We start from the raw sequence: 22461 nt of genomic DNA on the forward strand, positions 1-22461 counted from the left end.
TACAACCAAGAATACTCTACCCAGCAAGGCTCTCATTCAGATGTAACAGAGAAATCAAAAGCTTTACAGACAAGCAAAACTTAAGAGAATTCAGCACCACCAGACCAGCTTTGCAACAAATGCTAAAGGAACCCCCCTAGGTGGGGAAGAGATCAGCAACTTAAAACAACTTTGTACATATGTAGACTGCTATATCAAAACCTCATGAGACATCCAAGATAATGGAGGACATGGAGTTCATCTCTCTCCATGGATGCCTCAGGAATACATCTACAGATGCAACAGTTCTCACAGAACACTGGTTGAACATTAGCGGAAGACCATGGACACTGGAGGGGACTAAATATCCCCACATAACTGGGTAGGAAGAAAGAAAGAAGGGAGAAGGAGGAGGAGAGGAAGGGGGATGGGACCTGCACCCTGGGGCAGGTCAGCTGAAGCAGAGGAGAGACTCCCGCATCTGGGGAAGCCCCCTCTTCAATGGGGAAATCGGTTGGGACAGAAGGGAAGCATTTGAGGCTGTTGGAGGAGCGTGAAGCAGCTGATCTATGGCAGACAGGACAGAGTGAGAACTACACAGACGGTCCATGCTCCAGCACTACATGCCCCGGACTGGGACGTGTGTTCACTGGTGTGCAAGGGGTCTGGGAGCTGGAGCGTGGGGATTGGAGAACAGGCCCAGGGCAAGGACTGCTGTTGGCTGTGGGGAGACTGAGGGGACCGGAGGGAGGAAATCTGCAGCAGGAGATGCCTACGGACGAAGACCAGACTGCCATGGAAGCAGGGCACTACTGATGAGTCACACACAGGGGGTGGAGCCAATATTGTAGCCTCTCTCTCCCCACACACTGGTGCCTGCTGATGGGCAATAGAAAAAGCCCTCTCAGGACTGGCCCTCGTGCACCTGCTGCCAGGCAATAGAAAAAGCCCTCCCAGGGCTGGCCCTTGCACGCCTGCCACTTGACTCCAGAAAAGGCATTCACTAGGGCCATATCTCTTGTGCCTGTGGTTGCCAGCTTCCCTGCACATCTGGTGTCGCCAGGCCTCCCTCGATTGAAGCAGTCATACCACCTCCACGCCCTGCCCTCGCTGGGGCAGACCCAAGTGCTCCAGGGCAGCCTCAGGACCAGACTCCTGTGAGTGGCCCACACGCAGAGGTGGGGATAAAACCAAAGCTGAACCCCAGGAATGGGGCGAATAAGGAAGAAGATCGAAAATCTCTCCATCAGCTGCACAAGCTGCAGGATAAATCCCCATGATCAGCTAGGTAGACCCTGCATCTATGGAATATCTGAGTAGACAATGAGTGTTCCCACAAAAAACAGTCTGGCTTTGGCAGCTGTGGACTTTGGGGGCAAGTGCACGTGGGAGTTGGGCCATATCAGAGTCTTAGTGGTCCCCACAGTGCCGACAACAGGTCCAGAGACCAGCCCAGAGGCAGTGGAGGACCACTTGGGGCAGTGGAGGTGGGCTGCATCTCACAGTGGGTGAAAGGACACTGACGGCTGAGACCCCAGGAAAACATTATTATTACTGGTACTTTCCTTTTTTTTTTATTTATACTTTTGTTTTAACATCTTTATTGGAGTATAATGCTTTACAATGGTGTGTTAGTTTCTGCTGTACAACAAAGTGAATCAACTGTATGTATACATATATCCCCATATCCCCTCCCTCTTGCGCCTCCCTCCCAACCTCCCTGTCCCACCCCTCTAGGTGGTGAAAACAACACCAAGCTGATCTCCCTGTGCTATGCAGCTGCTTCCCACTAGCTGTCTCTTTTACATTTTGTAGTGTAAATATGTCAGTGCGACTCTCTCACTTCGTCCCAGCTTACCCTTCCCCCTCCCCATGTCCTCAAGTTCATTCTCTATGTCTGCATCTTTATTCCTGTCCTGCCCCTAGGTTCATCAGAACCGTTTTTATTTTAGATTCCATACATATGTGTTAGTATACAGTATTTGTTTTTCTCTTTCTGACTTACTTCACTCTGTATGACAGTCTCTAGATCCATCCACATCTCAACAAATGACCCAATTTCGTTCCTTTTTATGGCTGAGTAATATTCCATTGTATATATGTACATGTACTTTATCCATTCGTCTGTTGATGGGCATTTAGGTTGCTTCCATGACCTGGCTATTGTAAACAGTGCTGCAATGAACATTGGGGGGCATGTGTCTTTTTGAATTGTGGTTTTCTCTGGGTATATGCCCAGTAGTGGGATTGCTGGATCATATGGTAATGCTATTTTTAGTTTTTTAAGGAACCTCCATACTGTTCTCCATAGTGCCTGTATCACTTTACATCCCCACCAACAGTGCAAGAGGGTTCCCTTTTCTCCACACCCTCTCCAGCATTCATTGTTTGTAGATTTTCTGATGAAACCCATTCTAACTGGTGTGAGGTGATACCTCATTGTAGTTTTGATTTGCATTTCTCTAATAATTAGTGATGTTGAGCAGCTTTTCATGTGCTTCTTGGCCATCTGTATGTCTTCTTTGGAGAAGTGTCTATTTAGGTCTTCTGCCCGTTTTTGTATTGGGTTGTTTGTTTTTTTAATATTGAGCTGCATAAGCTGTTCATATATTTTGGGGATTAATCCTTTGTCTGTTGATTCGTTTGCAAATGTTTTCTCCCATTCTGAGGGTTGTCTTTTCGTCTTGTTTATGGTTTCCTTTGCTGTGCAAAAGCTTTAAAGTTTCATTAGGTCCCATTTGTTTATTTTTGTTTTTACTTCCATTACTCTAGGAGGTGGATCAAAAAAGGTCTTGCTGTGATTGATGCCAAAGAGTGTTCTTCCTATGCTTTCCTCTAAGAGTTCTACAGTGTCCGGTCTTACATTTATGTCTCTAATCCATTTTGAGTTTATTTTTGTGTATGGTGTTAGAGAGTGTTCTAATTTCATTCTGTTACATGTAGCTGTCCAGTTTTCCCAGCACCACTTGCTGAAGAGACTGTCTTTTCTCCATTGTATATCCTTGCCTCATTGTCATAATTTAGTTGACCATAAGTGCATGGGTTTACCTCTGGGCCTTCTATCTTGTTCCATTGATCTATGTTTCTGTTTTTGTGCTGGTACCATATTGTCTTGATTACTGTAGTTTTCTAGTATAGTCTGAAATCAGGGAGTCTGATTCCTCCAGCTCTGTTTTTTTCCCTCAAGACTGCTTTGGCTATGCAGGATCTTTTGTGTCTCCATACAAATTTTAAGATTTTTTGTTCTAGTTCTGTAAAAAATGCCATTGGTAATTTGATAGGGATTGCACTGAATCTGTAGATTGCTTTGGGTAGTACAGTCATTTTCACAATACTGATTCTTCCAATCCAAGAACATGGTATATCTCTCCATCTGTTGGTATTATCTTTAATTTCTTTCATCAGTGTCTTAGAGTTTTCTGCATACAGGTCTTTTGTCTCTCTAGGTAGGTTTATTCCTAGGTATTTTATTCTTTTTGTTGCAATGGTAAATGGCACTGTTTCCTTAATTTCTCTTTCAGATTTTTCATCATTAGTGTATAGGAATGCAAGAGATTTCTGTGCATTAATTTTGTATCCTGCTAATTTACCAAATTCATTGATTAGCTCTAGTAGTTTTCTGGTGGCATCTTTAGGATTCTCTATGTATAGTATCATGTCATCTGCAAACAGTGACAGTTTTACTTATTCTTTTCCAATTTGGATTCCTTTTATTTCTTTTTCTTCTCTGATTGCTGTGGCTAGGACTTCCAAAACTATGTTGAATAATAGCGGTGAGAGTGGACATCCTTGTCTTGTTCCTGATCTTAGAGGAAATGTTTTCAGTTTTTCACCATTGAGAATGATGTTTGCTGTGGGTTTGTCATATATGACCTTTATTATGTTGAGGTAGGTTCCCTGTATTCCCACGTTTTGTAGAGTTTTTATCATAAATTGGTGTTGAATTTTGTCAAAAGCTTTTTCTGCATCTATTGAGATGATCATATAGTTTTTATTCTTCAATTTGTTAATATGGTGTATCACATTGATTGATTTGCTTATATTGAAGAATCCTTGCATCCCTGGGATAAATCCCACTTGATCGTGGTGTATGATCCTTTTAATGTGTTGTTGGATTCTGTTTGCTAGTATTTTGTTGAGGACTTTTGCCTCTATATTCATCAGTGATATTGGTCTGTAATTTTCTTTTTTTTTGTAGTATCTTTGTCTGGTTTTGGTATCAGGGTGATGGTGGCCTCATAGAATGAGTTTGGGAGTGTGCCTTCCTCCACAATTTTTTGGAAGAGTTTGAGAAGGATGGGTGTTAGCTCCTATCTAAATGTTTGATAGAATTCACCTGTGAAGCCCTCTGGTACTGGACTTTTGTTTGTTGGAAGATTTTTAATCACAGTTTGAATTTCATTACTTGTGATTGGTCTGTTCATATTTTCTATTTCTTCCTGGTTCAGTCTTGGAAGGTTATACTTTTCTAAGAATTTGTCCATTTCTTCCAGGTTGTCCATTTTACTGGCAAACTGTTGCTTGTAGTAGTCTCTTAGGATGCTTTGTATTTCTGTGGTGTCGGTTGTAACTTCTCCTTTTTATTTCTAATTTTATTGGTTTGAGTCCTCTCCCTCTTTTTCTTGAGGAGTCTGGCTAATGATTTATCAATTTTGTTTATCTCTTCAAAGAACCAGCTTTTAGTTTTATTAATCTTTGCTATTGTTTTCCTTGTTTCTATTTCATTTATTTCTGCTCTGACCTTTATGATTTCTTTCCTTCTGCTAACTTTGGGTTTTGTTTGCTCTTCTTTCTCTATTTTCTTTAGGTGTAAGGTTAGATTGTTTATTTGAGATTTTTTTTGCTTCTTGAAGTAGGCTTGTAGAGCTATAAACGTCCCTCTTAGAACTGCTTTTGCTGCATCCCATAGGTTTTGGATCGTCGTGTTTTCATTGTCATTTGTCTCTAAGTATTATTTGATTTCCTCTTTGATTTCTTCAGTGATCTCTTGGTTATTTAGTAACGTAGTGTTCAGCCTCCATGTGTTTGTGCTTTTTATGTTTTTTCCCATGTAATTCATTTCTAATCTCCTAGCATTGTGGTCAGAAAAGATGCTTGATATGATTTCAATTTTCTTAAATTTATTGAGGCTTGATTTGTGACCCAAGATGTGATCTACCCTGGAGAATGTTCCGTGTGCACTTGAGAAGAAAGTGTAATCTGCTGTTTTTGGATGGAATGTCCCATAAATATCAATTAAATCTATCTGGTCTATTGTGTCATTTAAAGCTTCTGTTTCCTTATTTATTTTCATTTTGGATGATCTGTCCATTGGTGTAAGTGAGGTGTTAAAGTCCCCCACTATTATTGTGTTACTGTCAATTTCCCCTTTTATAGCTGTTAGCAGTTGCCTTATGTACTGAGGTGCTCCTATGTTGGGTGCATATATATTTATAATTGTTATATCTTCTTCTTGGATTGATCCCTTGATCATTATGTAGTGTCCTTCCTTGTGTCTTGTAACATTCTTTATTTTAAAGTCTATTTTATCTGATATGAGTATAGCTACTCCAGCTTTCTTTTGATTTCCATTTGCATGGAATATCTTTTTCCATCCCCTCACTTTCAGTCTGTATGTGTCCCTAGGTCTGAAGTGGGTCTCTTGTAGACAGCATATATATGGGTCTTGTTTTTATATCCATTCAGCAAGCCTGTGTCTTTTGGTTGGAGCATTTAATCCATTCACGTTTAAGGTAATTATTGATATGTATGTCCCTATGACCATTTTCTTAATTGTTTTGGGTTTGTTTTTGTGGGTCCTTTTCTTCTCTTGTGTTTCCCACTTAGAGAAGTTCCTTTAGCATTTGTTGTAGAGCTGGTTTGGTGGTGCTGAATTCTCTTAACTTTTGCTTGTCTGTAAGGCTTTTGACTTCTCCATCGAGTCTGAATGAGATCCTTGCTGGGTAGAGTAATCTTGGTGGTAGGTTCTTCCCTTTCATCACTTTAAGTATATCATGCCACTCCCTCCTGGCTTGCAGAGTTTCTGCTGAGAAATCAGCCGTTAACCTTATGGGAGTTCCCTTGTTTGTTATTTGTCATTTTTCCCTTGCTGCTTTCAATAATTTTTCTTTAATTTTTGCCAATTTGATTACTATGTGTCTCAGCGTGTTTCTCCTTGGGTTTATCCTGTATGGGACTCACTGCGCTTCCTGGACATGGGTGGCTATTTCCTTTCTCATGTTAGGGAAGTTTTCAAATATAATCTCTTCAAATATTTTCTCGGGTTCCTTCTCTCTCTCTTCTCCTTCTAGGACCCCTATAATGCAAATATTGTTGCATTTAATGTTGTCCCAGAGGTCTCTTAGGCTGTCTTCATTTTTTTTCATGCTTTTTTCTTAATTTTGTTTGGCAGCAGTGAATTCTACCACTCTGTTTTCCAGGTCACTTATCCGTTCTTCTGCCTCAGTTATTCTGCTATTGATTCCTTCTAGTGTAGTTTTCATTTCAGTTATTGTATTGTTCATCTCTGTTTGTTTGTTCTTTAATTCTTCTAGGTCTTTGTTGAACATTTCTTGCATCTTCTCGATCTTTGCCTCCATTCTTTTTCTGAGGTCCTGCATCATCTTCACTACCATTATTCTGAATTCTTTTTTCTGAAAGGTTGCCTATCTCCACTTCATTTGGTTGTTTTTCTGGGGTTTTATCTTGTTCCTTCATCTGGTACATAGCCCTCTGCCTTTTCATCTTGTCTATCTTTCTGTGAATGTGGTTTTTGTTCCACAGGCTGCAGGATTGTAGTTCTTCTTCCTTCTGCTGTCTTCCCTCTGACCATCACTTTACTTTTAATTTATCTGTGTGTTTAAAATGGATTTCCTCTTGACAACATATTATTTTGTCTTGCTTTTATCCATTCCATCAATCTCTTCTTTTAATTGTTTTATTTAGACTATTCACATTTAATTTGATCATTAATCAAGTTGGTTAATATCTATCATATTCGTAACTGTTTTCTATTCACTGCCCTTGTCCTTTATTTCCTTTTTATGTTCTCCTGTTTTTCTGCCTTCTCTGCTTTTAATTGAGCATTTATATTGTTCCATTTACTCTCTTCCCATAGCATACGAATTATAACTCTTAAAAATGCTTTTTTCCATGAGTAGTACAGGTTACTTATAATAGTATTTACAATTTCTCTTGTTACATTGCGGTCATTTGTTTCAGTTACCCAAATGATGGAAACATTCAATACATTTTTATCAGTACATTTGTAAGAGTTATTTATTAAATCAATTAAGAATCAAAAACATGAAAGATTTTATTTTAACTTATTTAATGCTCATTTTTAATATAGATCTGAGTTTCTGACCTATATCATTTACCTTCTCTGAAAAACTTAAATCCTTTCTTGCAAGGCAGATCTAAAGGGAACAAATATCCTCAGATTATATTTGTCTGAGAAAGTCTTTATTTCTCCTTGACATTTTTCATTACAGTAAATACATATAATATAAATTTTACCATTTTTAAATGTACAGTTAATGTTATTAAATACAGTTATAATGATGTGCAATATACTTATGGTATATGTATATACAATCCAGCTCTGTAAATCTTTTCATCTTGTAAAACTGAAACTTTATGTCCATCAAACAATATCCTCCATTTCCCCTATCCCCAAGCAATCACAATTCTATTTTCTGTCTCTATGATTTTGACTACCCTAAGTACCTCAAGTAAGCAGAATTGTATTTGAAGTATTTGTCTGTTTTGAAAATTGCATATAGTATTTTTTTATTAGTTATCTATTTTTTACATATTAGTGTGTATATGTCAATCCCAATCTCCCAATTCATCCCACAACCACCACCACCACCACCACCACCACCCCTGCATTCCCCCCTTGGTGTCCATACGTTTGTTCTCTACATCTGTGTCTCTATTTCTGCCTTGCAAACAAGTTCATCTGTACCATTTTTCTGATTCCACATATATGCATTAATATACGATATTAGTTTTTCTCTTCCTGACTTACTTCACTCTGTATGACAGTCTCTAGGTCTATCCAGGTCTCTACAAATGACCCAATTTCATTCCTTTTTATGGCTGAGTAATATTCCATTGTATATATGTACCACATTTTCTTTATCCATTCATCTGTTGATGGGCATTTAGGTTGCTTACATGACCTGGCTACTGTAGATAGTGCTGCAATGAACATTGGGGTGCCTGTGTCTTTTCGAATTATGGTTTTCTCTGGGTATATGCCCAGTATTGGGATTGCTAGGTCTTATGGTAATTCTATTTTTAAGGAACCTCCTTACTGTTCTCCATAGTGGTTGTATCAATTTACATTCCTACCAAAAGTGCTAGAGGGTTCCCTTTTGTCCACACCCTCTCCAGCATTTGTTGTTTGTAGATTTTCTGATGATGCCCATTCTAACTGGTGCGAGGTGATACCTCATTGTAGTTTTGATTTGCATTTCTCTAATAATTAGTGATGTTGAGCAGCTTTCCATGTGCCTCTAGGCATCTGTATGTCTTCTTTGGAGAAATGTCTGTTTAGGTCTTCTGCCCATTTTTTGACTGCATTGTTTGTTTTTTTAATATTGAGCTGCATGGGCTGTTTATATATTTTGGAGATTAACCATTTGTCTGTTGATTCGTTTGCAAATATTTTCTCCCATTCTGAGGTTTGTCTTTTCATCTTGTTTATAGTTTCCTTTGTTGTGCAAATGATTTTAAGTTTCATTAGGTCCCATTTCTTTATTTTTTTTTTATTTCCATTACTCTAGGAGGTGGGTCAAAAAAGATCTTGCTGTGGTTTATGTCAAAGAGTTTTCTTCCTATGTTTTACCCTACGAATTTTATAGTATCCAGTCTTACATTTAGGTCTTTAATCCATTTGGAGTTTATTTTTGTGTATGGTGTTAGGAAGTGTTCTAATTTCATTCTTTTTCTTGTAACTGCCCAGTTTTCCCAGCACAACTTATTGAAGACACTGTCTTTTCTCCATTGTATATCCTTGCCTCCTTTGTCATAGATTAGTTGACCATAGGTGTGTGGGTTTATCTCTGGGTTTTCTATCCTGTTGTATTGATCTACATTTCTGGGTTTTTGTTTTTTGTTTTTGTTTTTTTTTTTTTTGCCTGCATTGGTTCTTTGTTGCTATGCGCGGGCTTTTCTCTAGTTGTGGTGATCAGGGGTTACTCTTTGTTGCGTTGTGTGGGCTTCTCATTGCGGTAGCTTCTCTGTTGCAGAGCATGGGTTCTAGGTGCAAGGGCTTCAGTAGTTGTGGCTCACAGGCTCTAGAGTCCAGACTCAGTAGCTGTGGCACATGGGCTTAGTTGCTTATCAGACCAGGGCTTGAACCTGTGTCCCCTGCATTGGCAGGCAGATTCTTAACCACTGCACCACCAGGGAAGCCCTACATTTCTATTTTTGTGCCAGTACCATATTGTCTTGTTTACTGTAGCTTTGTAGTATAGTCTGAAGTCAGGGAGTCTGATTCCTCCAGCTCTGTTTTTTTTTTCCCTCAAGATTGCTTCAGCTATTTGGTGTCTTTTGTGTCTGCATACAAATTTTAAGATTTTTTGCTCTAGTTCTGTAAAAAATGCCATTGGTAATTTGATAGGGTTTGCATCTGTAGATTGCTTTGGGTAATATAGTCATTTTCACAATATTGATTCTTCCAATCAAAGAACATGGTATATCTCTCCATCTGTTTGTGTCATCTTTGATTTCTTTCATCAGTGTCTTATAGTTTTCTGAGTACAGATCTTTTACCTCCTTAGATAGGTTGATTCCTAGGTTTTTTTTCTTTTTGTTGCAATGGTGATGGGATTGTTTCTTATATTTCTGTTTCTGATCTTTCATTGTTAGTGTATAGGAATGCAAGAGATTTCTGTGCATTAATTTTGTATCCTGCAACTTTACCAAATTCATTGATTAGCTCTAGTAGTTTTCTGGTGGCATCTTTAGGATTATCTATGTATTGTATCATGTCATGTGCAAGCAGTGACTGTTTTACTTCTTCTTTTCCAATTTGTATTCCTTTTATTTCTTTTTCTCCTCTGATTGCCGTGGCTAGGACTTCCAAAACTATGTTGAATTATAGTGGTGAGAGTGGACATCCTTGTCTTTTTCCTGATCTTAGAGAAAATGTTTCAGTTTTCGCCATTGAGAATGATGTTTGCTGTGGGTTTGTCATATATGGCCTTTATTATGTTGAGGTAGGTTCCCTGTATTCCCACGTTTTGTAGAGTTTTTATCATAAATTGGTGTTGAATTTTGTCAAAAGCTTTTTCTGCATCTATTGAGATGATCATATGGTTTTTATTCTTCAATTTGTTAATATGGTGTACCACATTGATTGATTTACGTATATTGAAGAATCCTTGCATCCCTGAGGTAAATCCCACTTGATCATGGTGTATGATCCTTTTAATGTGTTGTTGGATTCTGTTTGCTACTATTTTGTTGAGGATTTTTGCATCTATATTCATCAGTGAAATTGGTCTGTAATTTTCTTTTTTTTTGTAGTATCTTTGTCTGGTTTTGGTATCAGGGTGATGGTGGCCTCATAGAATGAGTTTGGGAGTGTTCCTTCCTCTGCAATTTTTTGGAAGAGTTTGAGAAGGATGGGTGTTAGCTCTTCTCTAAATATTTATAGAATTCACCTGGGTAGCCATCTGGTCTTAGACTTTTGTTTGTTGGAAGATTTTTAATCACATTTCCACATTCAGTGCTTGTGACTGGTCTGTTCATGTTTTCTATTTCTTCCTGGTTCAGTCTTGGAAGGTTATACCTTTCTAAGAATTTGTCCATTTCCTCCAGGTTGTCCATTTTATTGGCATAGAGTTGCTGGTAGTAGTCTCTTATGATGCTTTGTATTTCTGGGTGTCTGTTGTAACTTCTGCTTTTTCATTTCTAATTTTATTGATTTGAGTCCTCTCCCTCTTTTTCTTGATGAGTCTGGCTAAAGGTTTATCAATTTTGTTCATGTTCTCAAAGAACCAGATTTTAGTTTATTGATCTTTGCTATCATTTTCTATTTCTATTTTGTTTATTTCTGCTCTGATCTTTATGATTTCTTTCTTTCTGCTAACTTTGGGTTTTGTTTGTTCTTCTTTCTCTAGTTCCTTTAGGTGTAAGAATAAATTGTTTATTTGAGATTTTTCTTGTCTCTTGAGATAGGTTTGTATTGCTATAAGCTTCTCTCTTAGAACTACTTTTGCTGCATCAGATACGTTTTGGATAGTCGTGTTTTCATTGTCATTTGTCTCTAGGTATTTTTTGATTTCCTCTTTGATTTCTTCAATGATCTCTTGGTTATTTAGTAACGTAGTGTTTAGCCTCCATGTGTTTGTGTTTTTTACGTTTTTTTCCCTGTAATTTATTTCTAATCTCATAGCGTTGTGGTTGGAAAAGATACTTGATATCATTTCAATTTTCTTAAATTTACCCAGGCTTGATTTGTGACCCAAGATGTGATCTACCCTGGAGAATGTTCCGTGTGCACTTGAGAAGAAAGTGTAACCTGCTGTTTTGGGATGGAATGTCCTATAAATATTAATTAAATCTATCTGGTGTATTGTGTCAGTTAAAGCTTGTGTTTCCTTATTAATTTTCTGTCTGGATGATCTGTCCATTTGGTGTAAGTGAGGTGTTAAAGTCCCCCACTATTATTGTGTTACAGTCGTTTTGCTGTTTTATAGCTGTTAGCATTTGCCTTATGTATTGTGGTGCTCCTATGTTGGGTGCATATATATATATGGGTGCAAATATATATAATTGTTACATCTTCTTCTTGGATTGATTCCTTGATCATTATGTAGTGTCCTTCCTAGTCTCTTGTAACATTATTTTAGTCTATTTTATCTGATATGAGTATTGCTACTCCAGCTTTCTTTTGATTTCCATTTTCATGGAATATCTTTTTCCATCCCCTCACTTTCTCTTGTAGACAGCATATATATGGGTCTTGTTTTTGTATCCTTTCAGCAAGCCTGTTTCCTTTGGTTGGAGCATTTAATCCATTCACATTTAACGTAATTATCGAGATGTATGTTCCTATTACCATTTTCTTAATTGTTTTGCGTTTGTTTTTGTAGGCCCTTTTCTGCTGTTGTGTTTCCCACTTAGAGAAGTTCCTTTAGCATTTGTTCTAGAGCTGCTTTGCTTGTGCTGAATTCTCTTAGCTTTTGCTTGTCTGTAAAGCTTTTGATTTCTCTGTCAAAGCTGAATGAGATACTTGCCAGGTAGAGTAATCTTGGTTTTTGGGTTCTTCCCTTTCATCACTTTAAATATATTGTGCCACTCCCTTCTGACTTGTAGAGTTGCTGCTGAGAAATCAGCTGTTAACCTTATGGGAGTTCCCTTGTATGTTATTTGTCATTTTTCCCTTGTTACTTTTAATAATTTTTCTTTGCTTTTAATTCTTGTCAATTTGATTACTATGTGTCTCAGCATATTTCTCCTTGGGTTTATCCTGCCTGGGACTCTCTGCACTTCCTGGACTTGTTGGCTATTTCCTTTCTAATTTTAGGGAAGTTCTCAACTATAATCTCTTCAAATATTTTCTCAGCTCTTTTCTCTCTCTCTTCTCCTTCTGGAACCCCTATAATGCGAATGTTGGTGTGTTTATTGTTGTCCCAGAGGTCTCTTAGGCTGTCTTCATTTCTTCTCATTCTTTTTTCTTTATTCTGTTCTGCAGCAGTTTTCCACCATTCTGTCTTCCAGGTCACTTATCCACTCTTCTGCCTCAGTTATTCTGCTATTAATTCCCTCTAGTGTATTTTTCATTTCAGTTATTGTATTGTTATCTCATTGTTTGTTTGTTCTTGAATTCTTCTAGGTGTTTGTTCTTTAATTCTTCTAGGTCTTTGTTAAACATTTCTTACATCTTCTCCATCTTTGCTTCCATTCTTTATTCGAGGTCCTGGATCATCTTCACTACCATTATTCTGAATTCTTTTTCTGGAAGATTGTCTCTACTTCACTTAGTTGTTCTTCTGGTGTTTTATCTTGTTCCTTCATCTGGTATATAGTCCTCTGCCTTTTCAGTTTGTCTATCTTTCTGTGAATGTGGTTTTCGTTCCACAAGCTGCAGGATTGTAGTTTATTTTGCTTCTGCTGTCTTCCCCCTGGTGGATGAGGCTATCTAAGAGGCTTGTGCAAGCATCCTGATGGGAGGAACTGGTGGTGGGTAGAGCTGGGTGTTGCTCTGGTGGGCAGAGCTCAGTAAAACTTTAATACACTTGTCTGCTGATTCGTGGGCTGGGTTCCCTCCCTGTTGGTTGTTTGGCCTGAGGTGACACAGCACTGGAGCCTTCAGTGTCTTTGGTGGGGCTAATGGCCAACTCCAGGAGGGCTCACACCAAGGAGTACTTCCCGAACTTCTGCTGCCAGTGTCCTTGTCCCCGCAGTGAGCCACAGCCACCCCTTGCCTCTGCAGGAGACCCTCCAACACTAGCAGCTAGGTCTGGTTCAGTATCCTATGGGGTCACTGCTCCTTCCCCCTGGGTCCTGGTGCACACACTACTCTGTGTGTGCTCTCCAAGAGTGGAGTCTCTGTTTCCCCAAGTCCTGTCGAAGTCCTGCAATCAAATCCTGCCAACCTTCAAAGTCTGATTCTCTGGGAATTCCTCCTTCTGTTGCCAGACCCCCAGTTTGGGAAGCCTAATGGGGGGCTCAGAACCTTCACTCCAGTGGTTGGACTTCCGTGGTATAAGTGTTCTCCAGGTTGTGAGTCTCCCACTCAGCGGTTATGGGATTTGATTTTATTGTGATTGCACCCCCTTCTACCATCTCACTGTGGCTTCTCCTTTGTTTTGGATGTGGGGTATCTTTTTTGGTGAGTTCCAGTGTCTTCCTCTCGATGATTGTTCAGCAGTTAGTTGTGATTCCAGTGCTCTCACAAGAGGGAGTGAGCGTATGCCCTTCTACTCCACCATCTTGAACCAATCTCTGAAGTATCTGTCTTTTTGTGACTGGTTTACTTCACTTAGCATAATGTCCTCAAGGTTTACCTATGTTGTAGTGTATGTCAGGATTTCCTTCCATTTTAAGGCTGAATAATATTCTGTTTTATATATATATATACATATATATATACATTTTGCTTATCTATATGTATATATATATAACACATTTTGCTTATCCATTCATCTGTCAGTGGACACTTGCATTACTACCACGTTTTAGCTATTGTAAATAATGCTGCTATAATGTGTCTAGGGTGGGTCTCTTTGAGTTCATTTTACTTGGAGTTTGTTGAGCTTCTTGGATGATTATATTCATATCTTTTATCAAATTTGGGAAGGTTTTGGCCATTATTTCTTCAAATATTTTCTCTGTCCTGTTCTCTCTCTCTTCTTCTGAAGTCCCACAATGGTATGTTGATCTTCTTGATGGTGTCCCATAGGTCCCTCAAGTCTGTTCAATTTGCTTCATTCTTTCATCTTTCTGTTCCTCAGACTTGATAATTTTAAATTCACTGATTCTTTTTTCTGCCAGCTCAAATATGCCTTTGAATCCCTGTAGCATATTTTTAATTTCAGTTATTATACTTTTCAGCTCCAGAATTTCATTTTGGATAATTTTTAGGTTTTCTGTCTTTTTACTGATATTTTCATTTTCTTCACACATCTTTTTCTTGATTTTCTCCATGTCATTATTTATTTCTTTGATCATCATTAAGATAGTTGTTTTAATTTTTTTTCTAGTGGTCCACCGTCAGGTCTTTTTTGGGACAGTTTCTTGGTTTATTTTTTCCTTTGAATGCACCACACTTTTCTTTCTTTATGCCTTGTGATTTTTTTGTTGTTGAAAACTGGATGTTTGGATATAAAAATTTGTTAATTCTGGAGATTCAATTTTCCCCTTTCCCAAGGGTTTGCTGTTTTATTTTGGTTCTGTTGTTATTGTTTTCATTGTTGTAGACTGTCTCTGTGCTGAGGATAAGTCTGAGCTGAAAATTGATCTTCTTGGTTCTTTTCTGAGCTGCACTTTCCCTTGGGCAAACTCCCCTATATATGCAGTTAGTTTTTAATGTCCTGGTCTTTGATGTCTGGCTCCCAAAAGGAGGAGGGAAATGAAGAGGAAAAAAATGGCGCTAGCTCTTTAAATCTCCAGGAAGCCACTCCAGCTAGAGAAATAGATGCTTATAACAATGGGGGGAGGTTCGATGATAATGGTACCACCTCTTTTTCTGCATCTCTGTTATCAGAAGCAACAATAAGTGATCAGAGCACAGATCCCAATATTTGGAGGACAGCATCCTCTTTGCCTAATCTGGTTCCCACAGGCTATGTGCAAGGCAACCCAAGAACATGTGCACAGCTTGCCTGCCCCAGGGCTGGGAATGAGAAATGGGTAACTGCTACTGTGTTCAGAGGTGAAATTGACAGAAGTTAATTGCAATTTACCATACAAATCTCCGTTGGAAGTTGCAAACTTTCAGTAGACTCCAGTATAATTACATCTGACAGATTCTGCCATTGTAAATGTTTATGTGGGGAGACAGATTTCTGATATTTTCTACTCTCCCATCTTCCCAATCTTCTCTGCCTTTTTTTGATTACTGTTACAATGATTTATCTTTCTCCATTCTTTTTATTTTTAATATGTGTCAATATTTAAAGTAGGTTCATTTTAGAAAACATGGGTGTTGGTTTTTTATCCACTCTGACAATGTCTATCTTTTAATTGATGTATCTATACCATTGATATTTAAAGTGATTATTGATATATTTGGATTAATATCTAACTTTTTTTTTTACATTTTCTATTCATTGCTCTTCTTCTTTGGTCTTATTATTGTCCTTCACGTTTTTCTTCACTTTGTGGTTTTAATTGAGCATTGTATATTATTCCATTTTCTCTCCTTTCTTAGGATATGTATTATATATATTTTTAAACTTTTTTGAGTGGTTTCCTTAGAGCTTTCAATATACATTTACAACTAACAAAAGTCGACCTTCAAATAACACTATACTGCTTCATAAGTAGTACAAATACTTATAATAACAAACGTATCTTATGCTCTCTTCCTGTCCATTGTTTTATTGCTGTTATTTATTTCACTTACACATACAAAATTATACATGACATACATATATTTAAACACATATAAGCATACTTAAGCTATTATTATATTGAACAAACTGTTAGGTTAATTATGGATAAAAAATACAAGATTTTATTTTACTTTTATTTTTCCTTTCTCTAACACTCTCTTTTCTTTATATAGATCTTAGTTCTGAATTTCATTTTCTTTCCTTCTAAAACATTTCTTGCAAGGTAGGTCTACTTGTGACAACTTACCTCAATTTTTGCTTTTCTGAAAATGATTTCTCCTTCACTTTTCAAGGATCATTTCACAGGGTACAGAATTCTAGGTTAGTGGGTCCTCTCAACATTTAAATATTTCACTCTACTCTCTTCTTGTATGATTACTGAAGAGAATTCAGATGAAATTCTCTTCTTTCCTTCTCTATAGGTAAGTTGTCTTCCTCTGACTTTTTAGAAGATTTTCCTTCATATTTGATTTTCTGTAGTTTTAATATGAAATGTTTAGGGGTAGTTTTTTGGCATTTTCCTGCTTGAGGTTCTCTGAGATTCCTGGATCTGTGGTATGATGTCTGACATTAATTTGGGAAAATTCTTGGTCATTATTGCTTCACATATTGCTTCTGTTCTTTTCTCTCTTTTTTCTTTTTCTGGTATTCCCATTACATATATGTTCCTTTTTAGCAGTAGCACACAGTCCATAGATAGTCTGTTCTTCTTTGTCTCTTTTCTCTATGCTTTTGCATTTTGGAAGTGTCTAATAAGATATCCTCTAGCTCAGAGATTCTTTCCTCCGTCATGTCCAGCCTAGTAATGAGGCCAACAAAAGCATTTTTTCATTTCTGTTACTGTGGATTTTAATCTCTAGCATACTTTTTGATTCATAGAATTTCTATATCTCTACTTACATTGCCCATCTGTTCTCTCATGCAGTCTACTTTTTCCATTAGAACCCATGGCATAAGATCATAGTCGTTATATTTTATATTTTTTAAATTTTTTTAACATCTTTATTGGAGTATAATTGCTTTACAATGGTGTGTTAGTTTCTGCTGTATAACAAAATGAATCAGCTATACATATACATATATCCCCATATCTCCTCCCTCTTTCGACTCCCTCCCACCTCCCTATGCCACCCCTCTAGGTGGACACAAAGCACCAAACTGATCTCCCAGTGCTATGAGGCTGCTTCCCACTAGCTATCTATTTTACATTTGGTAGTGTATATAAGTCCATGCCACTCTCTCACTTCGTCCCAGCTTAGCCTTCCCCCTCCATGTGTCCTCAAGTCCATTCTCTATGGCTGAGTCTTTATTCCTGTCCTGCCCCTAGGTTCTTCAGGGCCTTTTTTATTTTTTTAGATTCCATATATATGGACTCTTGATGAGTCTGGCTAATGGTTTATCAATTTTGTTTATCTTCTCAAAGTACCAGTTTTTAGTTTTATTGATCTTTGCTATCATTTCCTTCATTTCCTTTACATTTATTTCTGACCTGATCTTTATGATTTCTTTCCTTCTGCTAACTTTGCAGTATTTTTGTTCTTCTTTCTCTAATTTCTTTAGGTGTAAGGTTAGGTTGTTTATTTGAGATGTTTCTTGTTTCTTGAGGTAGGATTGTATTGCTATAAACTTCCCTCTTAGAACTGCTTTTGCTGCATCCCATAGGTTTTAGGTCATCATGTTTTCATTGACATTTGTTTCTAGGTATTTTTTAATTTCCTCTTTGATTTCTTCAGTGATTTCTTGGTTATTTAGTAGTGTATTGTTTAGCCTCCATATGTTTGTATTTTTTACAGATTTTTTCCTGCTATTGATATCTAGTCTCATAGCACTGCGGTTGGAAAAGATACTTGATGCAATTTCAATTTTCTTATATTTATCCAGGCTTGATTTGTGACCCAAGATATCATCTATCCTGGAGAATGTTCCATAAGCACTTGAGAAGAAAGTATATTCTGTTCTTTTTGGATGGAATGTCCTATGAATATCAATTAAGTCCATCTTGTTTAATGTACCATTTAAAGCTTGTGTTTCCTTATTTATTTTCATTTCGCATGATCTGTCCATTTGGTGAAAGTGGGGTGTTAAGGTCCCCTACTATTATTTTGTTACTGTCGGCTTCCCCTTTTATGGCTATTAGCATTTGCCTTTGTATTGAGGTGCTCTTATGTTGGGTTCATAAATATTTACAATTGTTAAATCTTCTTCGTGGATGAATGCCTTGATCATTCTTTAGTGTCCTTCTTTGTCTCTTGTAATAGTCTTTATTTTAAAGTCTATTTTGTCTGATATGAGAACTGCTACTCCATCTTTCTTTTGATTTCTATTTGCATGGAGTATGTTTTTTGATCCCCTCACTTTCAGTCTGTATGTGTCCCTAGGTCTGAAGTGGGTTTCTTGGGTCTTCTTTTTTTATCCATTCAGCCAGTCTATTTCTTTTGTTTGGAGCATTTAATCCATTTCATTTAAGGTAATTATTGATATGCATGTTCCTATTACCATTTTCTTAATTGTTTTGGGTTTGTTATTGTAGGTCTTTTCCTTCTCTTGTTTTTTCCTGCCTAGAGAAGTTCCTTTAGGATTTGTAGTAAAGCTGGTTTGGTGGTGCTGAATCCTCTTACCTTTTGCTTGTATTTAAAGGTTTTAATTTCTCCATCGAATCTGAATGAGATCCTTGCCTGGTAGAGTAATCTTGGTTGTAGGTTCTTCCTTTTCATCACTTTAAATATGTCCTTCCACTCACTTCTGGCTTGCAGAGTTTCTGCTGAAAGATCAGCTGTTAACCTTATGGGGATTCCCTCATATGTTATTTATTGCTTTTCCCTTGCTGCTTTTAATTTTTTTTCTTTGTATTTGATTTTTGATAGTTTGATTAATATGTGTCTTGGCATGTTTCTCCTTGGATTTATCCTGTATGGGACTCTCTGCACTTCCTGGACTTGATTGACTATTTCCTTTCCCATATTAGGGAAGTTTTCAACTACAATCTCTTCAAATATTTTCTCAGTCCCTTTCTTTTTCTCTTCATCTCTGACACCTCTATAATTCGAATGTTGGTGCATTTAATGTTGTCCCAGAGGTCTCTGAGACTGTCCTCAATTCTTTTCATTCTTTTTTCTTCTGCTGCTCTGTGGTACTTATTTCCACTATTGTATCTTCCAGGTCACTTATCCATTCTTCTGCATCAGGTATTCTGCTATTGATTCCTCTAGAGAATTTTAAAATTCATTTATTCTGTTGTTCATCACTGTTTGTTTGCTCTTTAGTTCTTCTAGGTCCTTGTTAAACATTTCTTGTATTTTCTGCATTCTATATCCAATATTTTGGATCATCTTTACTATCATTACTCTGAATTCTTTTTCAGGTAGACTGCCTATTTCCTCCTCATTTGTTTGGTCTGATGGGTTTATACTTTGCTCCTTCATCTGCTGTGTATTTCTGTCTTCTCATTTTTTTTAACTTACTGCATTTGGGGTCTCCTTTTTGCAGGCTGCAGGTTCGTAGTTCCCATTGTTTTTGGTGTCTGCCCTCAGTGAGTAAAACTCGTTCAGTGGGTTGTGTAGGCTTCCTGGTGGAGGGGACTGGTGCCTGTCTTCTGGTGGATGAGGGTGTATCTTTTCCTTCTGGTGGGCAGGACCACATCTGGTGGTCTGTTTTGAGGTGTCTGTGAACTTATTATGATTTTAGGCAGCGTTTCTGCTAATGGGTGCTGTTGTGTTCCTGTGTTGCTAGTTGTTTGGCATGGGGTGTCCAGCACTGTAGCTTGCTGGTCGTTGAGTGGAGCTGGGTCTTAGTGTTGAGATGGAGATCTCTGGGAGAGCTTTTGCCATTTGATATTATGGGGGGCCGGGAGGTCTGTGGTGGACCAATGTCCTGAACTCGGCTCTTCCACCTATCAGGCTCAGGCCTGACACCTGGCTGGAGCACCGAGACCCTGTCAGCCACACGGCTCATAAGAAAAGAGAGGGAAAATAAAAGAAAGAAAGAAGAAATATATAAATAAAATAAAATAAAGTTATTAAAATAAAAAATTATTAAAAATTTAAAAATTAGAAAGTAATAAAAAAAAGAAAGAAAGAAAAAAGAGAGTAGCCAAACCAAAAAAACACATCCACCAATTATAAGTGCTAAAATCTGTACTTAAAAAAAAAAGAAAAATCGGACAGACAGAACCCTAGGAGAAATGGTAAAAGCAAAGGTATACAGACAAAGTCTCTCAGAGAAGCATACACATACACACTCACAAAAAGAGGAAAGGAAATGCAAGCTCGTGCCCCGGCAGCCCCAAAGCCGCACCTCCCCAATGCTCGGTCCTAGCGCCTGCCCATGCCCCTCTAATACACATTCCCGAACCTATTTGCTTTCTCCCTTCTTCCCCTCTACGCCTGCACTCGCCCCGGCTTCCCTCATTAACGGCAGCTCAGCTCCCCACGCCCTCGCCTCCCTTAACTGCCCTTTCCTCCTTCCTTGTCGAATTGTTCTCCCTGCCCCACCACAACTTCCCTCCATGCCACTCGGCACGCCTCCTACCCCCACCCTGGCACGCGCTCGCCAGCTGGTGCGTACTGAGCTCGAACCCGCTCCTCACAACCCCTCCTCTCGCCTTCCCCACCCCCTCCCTCCACCTCGAGCCCCGCGTGCGCGCATCCAGCCCCGGCCACCGCTAACACTAGAAGCTGCTTACTCCACCCCTATCCCACCCTACCCAACCCTTGGTGGCCTCAGGCGACGCCGAGTGAGGCTGAGGCTGGGGGCGAATCGCCAAAGAGCTGCGTGTCGGCAGTGCAGTCTGATTGGACAGCGGGGAAGCCTGTCAGCTTATTGGCCCTGCTGATCCTGCCCCGTAGTGCAGGGCAGCCTTTAACCTTTAGCCCCAGTGGGCGCCAGCCACTCAGATCATTTCTTGTTGGTATATGTAGCGGCAGTGGCTGCCAGCAGAGCAGTCTGAGTCCAACGATGAGGCTGGGGATGGGAGCCGAGCATGGAGGCCTCATGATGGGACACCCTGGCATGCATTATGTCCCAATGGGTATGCATCCTATGGGTCAGAGAGCGAATATGCCTCCTGTACCTCATGGAATGATGCCGCAAATGATGCCCCCAATGGGAGGACCACCAATGGGGCAAATGCCTGGAATGATGTCTTCAGTAATGCCTGGAATGATGATGTCTCATATGTCTCAGGCTTCCATGCAGCCTGCCTTACCACCAGGAGTAAATAATATGGATGTAGCAGCAGGTACAACATCTGGTGCAAAATCAATGTGGACTGAACATAAATCACCTGATGGAAGGACCTACTACTATAATACTGAAACAAAACAGTCTACTTGGGAGAAACCAGATGATCTTAAAACTCCTGCTGAGCAACTTTTATCTAAATGCCCTTGGAAGGAGTACAAGTCTGACTCTGGAAAGCCTTACTATTACAATTCTCAAACAAAAGAATCCCGCTGGGTGAAACCTAAAGAACTTGAAGATCTTGAAGGATACCAGAATACCATTGTTGCTGGAAGTCTTATTACAAAATCAAACCTGCATGCAATGATCAAAGCTGAAGAAAGCAGTAAACAAGAAGAGTGCAGCACATCAACAGCCCCAGTTCCTACAACAGAAATTCCAACCACAATGAGCACCATGGCTGCTGCAGAAGCAGCAGCTGCTGTTGTTGCAGCAGCAGCTGCAGCAGCAGCAGCAGCTGCTGCAGCCAATGCAAGTGCTTCCACCTCTGCTTCTAGTACTGTTGGTGGAACTGTTCCAGTTGTTCCTGAGCCTGAGGTTACTTCGATTGTTGCTACTGTTGTAGATAATGAAAATAGAGAAAGCATGCAGCAATGAAGACCCAATGCAGCCAAAAATGAATAAATAAATAAATTTATTTTTTAAAAAAAGGTAATAGCCAAGAACTACCCAAATCTGGGGAGAGATTTAGACATCTAAGTTCATGAAGTTCATAGGGCCCTTCAAAATTTAAACCCCAAATGATCTTCTCCAAGACACATTATAACAAAACTGTCTAAAATCAAAGACAAAGAGAGAATTTTAAAAGAAGAGAGAAAATTTTTTTACATACAAGGAAACTTCAGTTAAGCTATCAACTGATTTTTCAGGAGAAACCTTGCAGGCCAGTAGAGTGGGATGATATATTCAACATGCTGAAAGGAAAAAAAAAAACTGTCAAAGAATTATACTTTACCTGGAAAAGCTGTCCTTCAGAAATAAAGTAGAGATAAAGACTCTCCCAAACAAACCAAAGCTGAGAGAGCTCATCACCACTAGACCTGCCTTATAGGAAATGTTGGAGCGTTTTTCAATGTGAAATGAAGGGCCCTAATTAGTAACATGAAACCATATTAAAATAAAAGCCACACTGCCAAAGGTAAGTATACATCAAATTCAGAATATTCTAATACTATAATATGGTGGTGTG

General features: G+C 38.6%; 1 protein-coding gene across 1 annotated transcript; it reads left to right on the forward strand.

Annotated features, from left to right (window-relative positions):
• Nucleotides 1-1302: 1302 nt before the first annotated feature.
• On the forward strand, nt 1303-21869 carry LOC132368038 (pre-mRNA-processing factor 40 homolog A-like). Its single transcript, XM_059926656.1, has 2 exons — nt 1303-1437; nt 20757-21869. The coding sequence occupies exons 1-2, from the start codon at nt 1303-1305 to the stop codon at nt 21867-21869; spliced, it is 1248 nt and encodes a 415-aa protein (XP_059782639.1).
• Nucleotides 21870-22461: the final 592 nt, after the last annotated feature.

The sequence above is a fragment of the Balaenoptera ricei genome, chromosome 6 (assembly GCF_028023285.1).
Source record: "Balaenoptera ricei isolate mBalRic1 chromosome 6, mBalRic1.hap2, whole genome shotgun sequence".
Classification (NCBI taxonomy): Eukaryota; Metazoa; Chordata; class Mammalia; order Artiodactyla; family Balaenopteridae; genus Balaenoptera; species Balaenoptera ricei.